This window comes from Engraulis encrasicolus, chromosome 24, assembly GCF_034702125.1.
Source record: "Engraulis encrasicolus isolate BLACKSEA-1 chromosome 24, IST_EnEncr_1.0, whole genome shotgun sequence".
Classification (NCBI taxonomy): Eukaryota; Metazoa; Chordata; class Actinopteri; order Clupeiformes; family Engraulidae; genus Engraulis; species Engraulis encrasicolus.
In genome coordinates, this window is record NC_085880.1 from 43850786 (window position 1) to 43863285 (window position 12500).

General features: G+C 46.2%; 1 protein-coding gene across 1 annotated transcript in view; it reads left to right on the forward strand.

The window, feature by feature from the left end:
- Positions 1–12500, forward strand: part of LOC134441358 (CUB and sushi domain-containing protein 1-like) — a 617842-nt gene that overhangs the window by 477576 nt on the left and 127766 nt on the right. The window contains exons 32-34 of the mRNA XM_063191634.1: positions 7304–7420; positions 10749–10862; positions 12483–12500. The exon at positions 12483–12500 is cut by the window's right edge and continues 78 nt beyond it. Coding sequence (XP_063047704.1) covers positions 7304–7420; positions 10749–10862; positions 12483–12500 — 249 coding nt within the window. The remainder of the gene's footprint in view (positions 1–7303; positions 7421–10748; positions 10863–12482) is intronic.

The following is a 12500-nucleotide window of genomic DNA, read 5'->3' on the forward strand; positions in this document are numbered from 1 at the left end:
AAGAGAAGAGAAGAGAAGAGAAGAGAAGAGAAGAGGAGAGGAGAGGAGAGGAGAGGAGAGAAGAGAAGAGAAGAGAAGAGAAGAGAAGAGAAGCTGCCTAATGACTGGCGGAGTGCTAATGAACTATTGGGTGTCTGGTGTCCTCTCCCTTGCCTCACAATTATCAGTGTCGTCGATGTGTTATAGATTTATTGGATTGGTTACTTCTACATGCAGTGAGAGATGTTTATTTAATGTGTGTGTGTGTGTGTGTGTGTGTGTGTGTGTGTGTGTGTGTGTGTGTGTGTGTGTGTGTGTGTGTGTGTGTGTGTGTGTGTGTGTGTAAACATGCATGCATGCATGTGTATGTGTCAGTGTCAATGTGCCATAGATTATTATAGGCTATTGGCTATTATAGGCGTGTAGTGTGTGTGCGTGATTGCATGTGTGCATGCATGCGTGCGTGTGGGTGTGTGCACACATCTGTGTATGTGTGTGAAAAATGATAAATTCTGAGCAAATCCCCTCAGCCCACTCGTTCCAACTGATGAGAATAGTCTGACTGCTAGCACAACTGATAGCCTCAGGACTGTGTAGCCCTTGCTCAAACAATTTGACCCGAACAAATTGTAAATATCGGAGAAAAAAATGTGTTGTATTCCTTGGCACTGAAACTGACAAAAGAAGTCCAAATAAATTTCAGCATAACTTTGGCCTAAATTGAATGTAAAGTGGCAGACCATTGATGCCGCTGGAGGAGGCCAAAACAAAACAAGGAAATCCATGGTAAGACTATGAATACCACACGGACTGGGAAACTACAGTTTGGTTATGAAAAGAGATGTCTTGTATATCTTACACAATTATGGGGATAACACTTACTACAATTTGGTCATTGAAAAGAGATGTCATGGCAACTCCAAATAGGAAGCAAAGGCACCAAAGGCTGTATTATCTTAATCACAATTATGGGGGTACGACTTACGGTTAGCACTAACAGAATTACGGTCCCTTAAAACCCTTTATTAACACTTAATTAGCATGTATTAATGAACTGGGAATTGTACAGCCTTAAACAATACTAATTAACCAAAATGGAATTACTGCTAATTGTAGAACATTTTTTAAAGTTGTCTCATTCTCATTGTGTCTTTTCTCTGCTCTCGTTGCTTTGTTGTTACTACGGTTACTACTTGGCTGAAGAGTTAAGACAAACCCCTTAGAGCCTCATACAGTCAGAAGTTACCTCATTGCTGTCTGTTAATGACATAGCAGTTTGACTTTGACCAACATGACAGGTCGAGCTGGGCCTCAAACTCAAAGACGGTGATGTCAGTTCAAAAGAATAACTCAGCATATTTTTCAGTATTTAAAATGTACTGAAATTTGTTTCCAATATACACGTACCTGTGAATCTCCACTGGTGCATTGGAGCATGAAATGTCCTAGTTGCAGGCAAGGCCCCTCTACAAAGGATGTCTTGTTTTTTTCTTTTCTTTTCTTTTCTTTGCTTTTTTTTGTCTTGTTCGCACTCTCCCTCTGCCATCTCAGAGAAGGTATTATGTGAGGAGGGGTGGGGTGGGGTGGGGTGTGGAAGGGTGGGGTGAGGAAAGGGTGGGGTGGTGTGGGTCGGTAAGGGATATGTGATGTGATCAAAGCTTCTCCTAGGAGTCTGATATGCAAGCAGGGACCGTAGCAGCAAATTGTGGGCCCTATGTACAATCAGCTCCAATGTGACCCCCCNCCCAGCCATATACAGTATCCACATGCCACTGTGTGGGCCCCCTATATACATGGGGCCCTGTGACTCAGTCACACTTTACCCACCTGTACGACGCCCCTGTGCAAGAGACCGGCGCGGCGGCAGCAGCAGCAGCAGCAGTCTGCTTTCACCCTGACATGGGGGTTTGGCATTCCGCAAGGGATTGTGGGTAGATGAAGAACCGAAGCGGGAGCTGAGAGTGAGGGTTGGTGGGTTGGTGGGGTGGAGGATGGGGGTGTGTGTGGTTGCTTAGCATGTGAAGCTGGTGTGCCGGGAATGTGAAATGAAGATCATTGTAGCGACCAGGACCAAGGGAAGCGAGGGGAACGAGGCAGCGAGGAGACGAGGGCACAGAAGAGATCACAGGACAAAGTTGGTAGTAGTGGTAGTGGTGGTGGTGGTGGTGGGGGTCGACAAGGGGAATGAGGGTGCGTTGTGTTATGAGGAGGGGGGGGCGATGCCATGGTTCCATGGGGCTTTTGAGGAGGTACGGTATAGAAGGGGGGATTGAAATTTTCTCAGGGCACAGTCAGCTTGGCGCACTGTAATGTCGGAACGACAAGAGATGACAAGGAGGGTTAAGTGAGGATTTGGGGTCACGGGTGCCGATTCCTGTGAAAGTGAACTCGGTGAGATGTGTCTGAGACACAGGCAGCAGAGCAATAGGAGGAACAGAGCGAGGAGGAGAACGAGATGGAGATGGGGGGCGAGGCGAGGCGAGGCGAGGCGATGTGATGCGGCGCGCGCTGCTGCTGCTGCTGCCGTTCCTGCTGGCTATTCTCATCTCCTGGATTAAACAGTAGAAACACAGCACAGGCAGGAGAAGACCATGTGGACTGCTGCTAAGGTTTTTAAACAGTAGAAACACAGGCAGGCAGGAGAGGACCATGAGGACCACTGATAAGGTTTTGGAGGCCCTTAGGCCATAACTGGTCAGGAGGCCCCCCTCATAATTAAATAGTAGTAATTCATTATCTCGAAGTGAGTAATGGAATACACATTTTTTAAAGAAAAAAATGATAGCCTTTTTGATAGCTAATACATACAATATGTTTTTTAATGTAATTTAATCATTTTTTGAGGAGTTTTATTATGGTCAATCTGAATTTAGGAGGCCCCAATTGTGGGGGGCAAAGTGCATGGTTGAGGCCCTAAGCGCTCTGCATACTCTGCTTATGCCTAGCGCCGGCCCTGCACACAGGAGAGAGGAGACGAGAGGGCCACAGGGATGACTGGCTGGTTGGCTGGCTGTCTGGCACTTATCGCTTGGCAAAGCACTGTAATACACCACCACCACAGACTTCGCCACAATGGGTGATAATTACCGGTAGTCAGCTCCAGCACAGCTGTACAGCACAGCACAGTCAGGGGAAGAAAAAGGGAAGAAATATCAGAGATTCCTTTTATGGAACTGAGGTGAAGGCATTCAGTCAGTCAGACCTGTTCTGACAATTGATCAGTAGACAGAAAATAACAGCCATATGACTTTAGGCCACGCCTTGGCCACGTTGGGACTGGTGACCTCAAGTCAAGTCAAGTAGGTTTTATTGTCAATTTCTTTACATGCACTGGTCATACAAATAATTTGAAATTACATTTCTTGCTTTCCCATACAGACATAGACTAATCTAGGTAAGGACATAGACAGTATAGACATAGACAGTACTTATACATGGACTTAAGACAGTATGGACATAGACAGTGCTCATACAGACATTTAAAGTGCAAGACTGGACAACAGAAGACTTGTAGAGGACATACATTAAGAGGTATTGTTGTGCTTTTGTGCTTTTCCTAAAAAAGTCCTTTATAGCGTTCTGACATGTTAATATGGCCCACCTGTACCCATCAGAACGAGCTACCAAGCAGGGCTGGACTGGGATGGAGAATCGGGCCGGGTATTTTCAGCCAAGGGGTGTGTTTCTCGAAAGCCTAATGGTTAGCCAGTTAGCAACTTGGGTAGTTGTCAATGGGGAATTGTATAGAAAGCAGCAAAGTAGCTACTAGCAACTACGCTTTCGAGAAATGCACCCAAGATTATTCCACCATGCATTGAGAGAGACAATGAAGCATGTAACAACATTTTTAGTTACAGTATCTACTGTCAGTTATTTTGACCCCACCAGCCAAAACTGATATTTCAATCTGACTTGGAGAGGTTTGCTTTAGCGACCTGTTGACTGATACCATTACATTAAGGGGGAGGCCAGGCCAAAATCATCAACAGTCCACCAGGCAAATGCCCTGTATGGCCTACGGCCAGTCCAACCCTGGTGACAAACTATTCCCGAATCAGGGATTAGGGTTAGGATTATGTCTATGTGTCAACCCATTAAGACCTGAAAGATATTCAAAAAAATGTAAGAAAATTGTCAAAGCTGTTAAAGTAGGGGTGTCAAACTCAAATTCACAGCGGGCTAAGATCAAAATATGAGATGAAGTCGCGGGCCGAGTTGAATATTTATTCAAAAATGCACTGAAAGTGTCCATAAAGTACACATGCTTCATACAGCTTGGCAATAACACACTCCCATCATATATCCATGTATTTATGCTATACTTCTGCATATGTGTTAGCATGTGCTGTTACACTAACCTGGACCTACTCATAATTCTTTTGATGCCCAAACTTTTACCTTCAAGTCATATTTTTATATACATATTAATGGCGTATGTGGGCCAACTGTAATACACATTTGAAATGATCTCGCGGGCCAAATAAAATGGCTCGGTAGGTCAAATTTGGTCCCCAGGCCTGAGTTAGACATCCCTGTGTTAAAGGTTGCTATGCTCAGATGCTGTCTGTGGTCTAAAATGTAAATACCCAGAGATGCATTTCTCAGTGTTAGTGGCCAGCTCATTTTGATGAAACGGCACATTTTGACCGAAGAACCACGCAGCTCATTTCAACATTTAAACAGCCCATCTCGACAGACAGAGCGCAGCAGACCGTCGGCACAATCAGAGAGTTGTAGTCAGTCAGGTGTGTCCAGGCATTAGCTCAACTCTGTGATTCTGGCCCCTTCACAGGGCTGCAGTCGTGGCCAGACAGGTCCAGCTGCGCTCTGGGGAGGAAGAGGAGTGGAGTTAGGCTGGATGGGTGGTGGTGGTGGAGGGGGTGGAGGAGGTGGTGGTGGGGAGGAAGAGATACTCGGCTGTAGTGTGGAGGTGGTGGTGGGTGGTAGTGATACTCGGCTGTAGTGTGGAGGTGGTGGTGGGTGGTAGTGATACTCGGCTGTAGTGTGGAGGTGGTGGTGGGTGGTAGTGATACTCGGCTGTAGTGTGGAGGTGGTGGTGGGTGGTAGTGATACTCGGCTGTAGTGTGGAGGTGGTGGTGGGTGGTAGTGATACTCGGCTGTAGTGTGGAGGTGGAGGTGGTGGGGTGTGGAAGTAGTGGTGGTGGTGGAGGTGGTGGTGAAGGTGGAGGAGGTAGTGGAGGTGGGGGAGGAAGAGGAGTGGAGTGAGGCTGGGTGGGTGGTGGTAGTGGTGGTGGAGGAGATGGAGGAGGTGGTGGGGGTGGAGTGGGGTGGTAGTGGTGGTGGTGGTGAAGGTGGTGGAGGTGGTGGTGGCTGGTAGTGGTGATACTCGGCTGTAGTGGAGATGGTGGTGGTGGTGGTGACGCTCGGCTGTATTGTGGAGGTGGGGGTGGTGGGTTGTGGAAGTAGTGGTGGTGGTGGTGGTTGTGGAGGTGTGGTGTTGGTGGTGGTGATACTCGGCTGTAGTGTGCTGCCTAGTGTGCTCCGCTCTGACCTTTTTTCCTCGGCAGTATTTGTATGCCGGCCACGAGGAGGAGAGAGGCTGCTACTGCTACTGCTACTGTGACTCTCTCTCACTACACGACCTGGCCATCTCTGTTCTCTCCTCTCCTCTACTCTCCTCATCCACTTCACTCTTTAACATCGACGTCTAGGGAGCTGGGAGTCGCTCTCTCTCTTTCTCAACGCTGCACAACGCTCTCTCTATCTCTCTCTCTATCTCTCTCTCTCTCTCTCTCTCTCTCTCTCTCTCTCAACTCTGCACAGTGCCCTCTCTCTCTCTCTATCTCTCTCTCTATCTCTCTCTCTCCTCATCCACTTCACTCTTTTACAACGACGTCTAGGGAGCTGGGAGTCTCTCTCTCCCTCCCTCTCTCTCTCTCTCTCTCTCTCTCTCTCTCTCTCTCTCTCTCTCTCTCGCTCTCTCTGTCTCTCGCTCTCTCAACTCTGCACAGTGCCTCATCAAAACACTGGCCGTCATAATAAAGAAACAGCACTGCAGGGTTTGGTTAAAGCTCACAATACCTGTCAGGGTTTTTTTTTCCCTTGTATGTGTGTGTGTTTTTTATTCTTTCTTCTTTCTTCATGTGCTGTAGACCAGGGTACATATTTGGATCAATATGTAATTTCTTTCAAGGATGGTTATTTTTATGAGTTATATGCTGGATAGACAACAGAAAAAAAACTGCCGCTTGCTTGGAGAAGCAGTGAAGTTTTGTGTTGTGTTCAAAGAAGTGTGGTTTTGTTTGAAGGCATGTTATACTGAGAATTATGTAATGAATCTCAAGTTCGGGGTTGTTCTATTGTTTCTGTAGGTGCATATCCATGTAAGCAGCAATGTAAAGATAAAAGGTCCTGTCTTTAAACTTGCACAAATGCGAGTTAAAGGGCAAATACTATCTGGGCAGTCATGGGTAAGCGGTTATGGCGTCAGACTTGTAGCCCAAAGGTTGCCGGTTCGACTTCCGATCCGCCAGGTTGGTGGGGAGAGTAATTAACCAGTGCTCTCCCATCCTCCTCCATGACTGAGGTACCTTGAGCATGGTACCGTTCTGCTGCACTGCTCACTTGGGGCGCCATTGAGAAACAAGGGTGTGGCATAAATGCAATTTTGTTGTGTGCTGTGGAGTGCTGTGTCACAATGACAATGGGAGTTGGAGTTTCCCAAGGGGCTTTCACTTTCATACAGACCTCCACACAAATGCTGTGTGTTTTTAAAAGTATACATCTGGAGTTCTTATATGGTTGTCTGAATAACAATGCCTTAAACCAATGAGGCGGGAAAGCAGATTGAATGTTTTAAAGAATATCAGGGTCCATTGGGTGTAATGTAATTTTGGCGCTTACTCTGTATGCTGATATACAGCATACAACAGCATGTGAAAAAACAATACTGTACAATCACATTATGGTCACACTGGTATGTCTGCCTCTTAAGACTGATAGTATGCTTGTACTGTACTTATTTATCATTGCTTGTTTTTTTCTTCTTCTTTTATTGTCTATTTTTATGTACAGTATATGTTGTACAGTATGCCATCCTATTGGGCCTAGAGCCTGTAATAAAGTTTATATATATGCCGTGTTGCATCTTTGCAGCTTTAGTGGGTAATTATGAATGTCTTTTGTTAAGTTGTGTTGTATCTTCGCAGCTTTAGTGGGCAATTATTAATATCTTGTGTTGTGTCGTGTTGTGTCTTCGCAGCTCCTTGTGGCAGCCATTACAATGGATCTGAAGGCGTAGTGTACAAGTCTAATGACCTAACCGCTTGAATGTCTTGTGTTGTGTCGTGTTGTCTCTCCGCAGCTCCGTGTGGCGGCCATTACAATGGATCTGAGGGCGTGGTGTTGTCTCCAAACTACCCCCACAACTACACCACCGGCCCCACCTGCTCCTACTACATCACCGTGTCAGGAGACTTCGGTAAGCCACCAAATCGCCCCCAAACTTATTTAGCGTCGCATTGCTTCTCTTGTAAGTGTTCCATCAAAACCAATTACTCGACGTAAAGGGTAGAGAGCATTTGTAAAGCGACTGTGTAAAGACAACCTGATTTGCCTCTCTAATGGACCTGTGGCTTTAATGGAGGCTGATTGGGTTTCATGGAGGCCGGCTATAGTAGCTCGCTAACTGATGTACACCAGTCAATAAATCCGGCAGAGTCTATTTGTCAACATAACGTTGTTAAAGGTCTCCTTACATGCCACGGTCCTTTGTGCGGGTCATATAGCATGTGGATCAATTTTGACGATGTTACCTGAGGCTAGCGGAGCACAGCAACAAAGGCTGCGCTCTAATGTGTCCATATGACATATCATCGTAGAAAAATCCAAATGCTCAGAGTCAGTCAGTTGCGACGAGCCGAGGAGGGGTCTTTCCAAAGGTTATCCCAGTCATGTTTGCCACGTGTCTAGTGCAAGGTGCGGACCAACATCCAATTAACGTTATAATGGCGTTTGTTCAGGGATTCCTCTGACCTCTCGTCTCTGGTCTCATCCTCTCAGCCTTGTTCCCATTTCACACGGTGACACTTTTCTTCTCTGGAGGGGGAGGGGCGGGGGCTTGGGATCCAGGGCTGGACTGGCCATCTGGCATAGCAGGCATTTCACGTTAGGCCCCGCACCCTCATGGGCCCCCATCTTCAGAAATGTGAAAGAAAAGAAAAAAACTATTTTTTTTACATTTCTGAAAATGTAAAAATCGGCCCACCAGTGAGTCAGTTCTGCGCCCCTAATTATGCTAATTATGCTAATTAAGCCAAAAGTGCCCGGCCCCTATTTGTCCCCAAGTCCAGCCCTGCTGGGGTCCGTAATGACACTAGTGGCTCTGCCCTGCTCTACCCTGCCCTGCTCTGCTCTGTGTGTTAATTATGGCTCCTCTCGTGCCATCTAAACCTACTCTAATTGCCACCGGGGTCACACCCAGAGACAAGAGGTTAACCACCCTCTGGTCCAGGGGAAAATATGAAAGGCTGCAACGTGAGCTTAGCTTGGGCACACCAAATTGTGTCAGTGTGTGAGAAGGCGCTCCCTCCCTACTCCCTTCTTACTATTTCGCTCATTTTCAAGGCTTGATGTACACTTAGGCATTTGGTGATGGAAATGTCTATGCATTGCGAGGCACAGAGAGACTTTGAATGCAAACACACACATGCACACGCGCGCACGCATGCACGCATGCACGCACGCACGCGCACACACACACACACACACACACACACACACACACACACACACACACACACACACACACACACACACACACACACACACACACACACTGTACACACAAACTGTACACACACACACTGTGACTCTTGTTGCTGCTTTTGTGTTGTGATGTGGTATGGTCAGGGCCACTGACAGATTTGGCCAGGCCCTGGACAGTCATCTGAAAGGGGCCCCCACCCAATACATTCGTTCAATGTAATGAGAACCCAATTCTCCCGCCTCCTCCCCCTCTCCCTGGGCCCGGGACATCTAACCCTTTTGCCAGCCCCCCATGTTGGCATCCCAGGGTGTGCTGTGGTGCCAGAGATTCTTTAAGTATATAGAGATATGCCAATGTAATAGGTTGCTATGGGCACCTAACATGACCAGGTTCCGGTCTGCCTAAAGGGGCGTGTCATAATGCTCCTAGCATTGAATAGAACAGTCCTTAGGTCTGCCTAAAGGGGGATTTCCCCCCCTCCCCCTTGCAATAATAGAACCCGGAAACAATGGGCCAATGGAACCTCTCTCTCTACTCTCTCTGGTGGTGCTTTGCTTGCCCTGAAGGTCCCTTTGGCAAGGCCACTGTACCATAAATTTCTCTCCTTTGAAATACCTGCGTAGGGTACGCACGTCGCGCTCTTCTCTCTCCCCTTCACACCTGCACAGGGACACAATCAATACAACATTGGCTAGCACAGAGGAATAAAAAAAGGGTGATTTATTATTCAAGACTTGAAATCACACAATTTCAACTCACTCATTCACTCACTCGCTCTCCAACTCTCTCTTCTCTTCTTGAAAGAGCTTGCTGTTGATGTTGTTCTTTTATTTGTGTGTGTGTAGTACAGTGTGTGTGTGTGTGTGTGTGTGTGTGTGTGTGTGTGTGTGTGTGTGTGTGTGTGTGTGTGTGTGTGTGTGTGTGTGTGTGTGTGTGTGTGTGTGTGTGTGTGTGTGTGTGTGTGTGTGTGTGTCTGCGCCTACGTCTGTGTCTGCGCCTATGTCTGTGTGTGCGTCTATGGACGAATTTAGTCATAAACATTTCATGACAGTTTAAAAAAGTAATAGAGGCAGCTCAAATGTGGTTATCAAAGATATTTTTTTGGTCCTTTACGACTTTATTGATGATAGGACAGTTTGAGAGGTGGAGAGGAATGGAATGGGGAGAGAGATGGGGAGGAAAGGACCCGGGCCGGGAATCGAACCCGTGTCAGACGCATGGCAGACGAGTACCCCACTGTTTGGCCAAGACAGGGCCTCAAATGTGGTTATCAAGTAAAGAGAGAGGGAACGAGAGAGTGGTGAGATTGTGGCCTGAGAAGGAGGGGCGACAGTAGGAGGCAAAGGAGACATATTTTGTCAAAATTGAGTTCAGACCAAAAATGATTTTCATTGCACCTTCATGGTCTTGTGACAAAGCATCATGGTCCGAATGTGTCCTGTTTTAGAGATATTGCCATGTCAAATTTGCTGTACCGGTAACTACAACATACCAGTTCTTTGAAGGCCGTTTTTCCTAGCTTCAATGTTGGCGTACTGTACTTTGCCTTTGTAGGGTAGTGTAGTACCATCGTTGTCGTGGCGCGGGAGTCTCCCTGTCTATATTTTATGGGTGTGTGTGATTTAGTGTAACGAACTCTACCTCGTTCCATAGATGTATAACTTTCATTATGTCTAACTGTTGTAGTAACAGTTAAGTTTTTCTTTAACTTCAGACATGTAAAAGAAGCTATACCATAGAAACGTGTTAGGTAAAAGATAAAAAACTTAAAGTGTTTCTTAAACTTAAGTGTTTCTACCTCGTTCCATTTTCTGTCTGTCTGTCTTTATATTATGGGTGTGTGTGATTTAGTGTAACCTACTCTACTTCGTTTCATGTTACATGTTACATAAAAGATACAAAACTACATGTCTGAAGTAAAAGTATAAGTGAAGTCTTTCTACCTCGTTCTATTTTCTCTCTGTCTGTCTATATATTGGGTGTGTGTGATAAAGTGTTTAACGAACTCTACTTCGTTCCCCACCCCCACCCCCCTCCTCAGTGGTGTTCGGGCAGTTTGCCTACTTCCAGACGGCGATGAATGACTCAGTCGAGCTGTTTGATGGAGCCAATCAGAACGCGCGGCTGCTCAGCTCGTTGGCAGGTTCGCACACGGGTAAGTAATAGCTTTATGCCCTCCCCTCATTGGCAGGTTCGCACACGGCTAAGTAATAGCTTTATGCATTCGCCTTCATTGTTTGTTGTTGCACGGGGGGATTGCTTTGAAATGTGCAAATCTCTTGGAAAGTGTAAGCGAAAGCACATATGGCATAGCATCCACTTTTTTTTTTTTTAAAGTTATTTGCAGAGCGAATTTTAACACAGGCAGTTAAACAGTGCAGAGGTCACACTGAGACAAAACAAACTTAAGCATTTTATTCCGAAGCCTAAAATGGAAGCTTCCTATCTCCGTCTGTGCATCTGAGATAGTTCTGTTTCTCTCTCTCTCTCTCTCTCTCTCTCTCTCTCTCTCTCTCTCTCTCTCTCTCTCTCTCTTTCTCAAAGACAGGGAAGGAGAATAGCGTTGAGTCAGAGAGAGACGTAGGGGGACTAAAATCAATTCCAAGAGCGTTGCGTCCAAGAATATATGCATGAATGTACTTTAACGTATAAAAATGTTCATTTTCCTTAGCCCTTGTCATCACGCCCTCACTGTTGCCAGAATATTCTGTGGGATTTTAAAAGTCTGTAGGGCTAAAAGATTTTACTCCCTGAGGGAAAGAATTGTTTCTCTTTCTGCACAGTCCCTTTGCTCATTTCCCATCCACATTACCATATATTAGGGAAAGGATGTACAAAGTCAAATACTCACTCCCACTATTACTTTTTCGGGGTCTATATGTGCTAGCTGTCTTTTTTACATTGCACTTGCACTTAGCAGACAGTGTTATCCAAAGCGACTTACAGTTATTTACAGGGTATTGAATAGTCCCTTGAGCAGTATGGAGTTACCGAGCGATTACACCGGCCGCGACGAGATTCAAGCGACAGAGAATCGCTTCTGTGCAGCAAGAACGATACGAGCGATTGAAGCGACTAGAGTATGTCCGTTAAAAGCAGAACTCAAGCATTCCAACATTCCCATTGGCTGTGGTCACGGACCTCTACACGGTCATTGGCTGTGCCGGCTTGTCGCCGAACTGCCTCATAGCTCATTTGCATAACATTCCCAGGAGTTCAACTACAAACTGTGGCTCTCGTCTTTCTTTCTTCTATTAGATCAGACGTGGGCAAACTCAGGCCCGGGGGCCACATGCGGCCCGCTCGGCCATTTCATGCGGCCCGCTCGGCCATTTCATGCGTCCCTCAGAGCCTTTCCCAGAAAAAAATGCAGACTCGCAAGGTCACTCATTCTTCAATGCGCTACTAAAACAAGGGTCTTGGAAACCTAAGATTACTAAAGTCTACATCTAGATACAATTAGCAGGAATGGCATAACTGACAATGGTGTAATTATGCTGCCGTACACCAATTCTTATTATTGGCACGGGCAAGTTGCCTACGACATCCGGCCCTTTGATCAACTTTCTAAACCCAATGTGGCCCTTGAGCCAAAATAATTGCCCACCCCTGTATTAGATGATATACCTCTTAACTTAACCGTAACTTATCCTGAACCAGCTTTGTAGTATAGGCCCCTGGATGATTGAGAATCTTCACATATTTAGTGCTTTTGCGCAATTACACAAACTATTTTTTCTGTCTTGCGTTTGTTGTGATTTTCTTGCTCTCGCAGGTGAGACCTTGCCCCTGG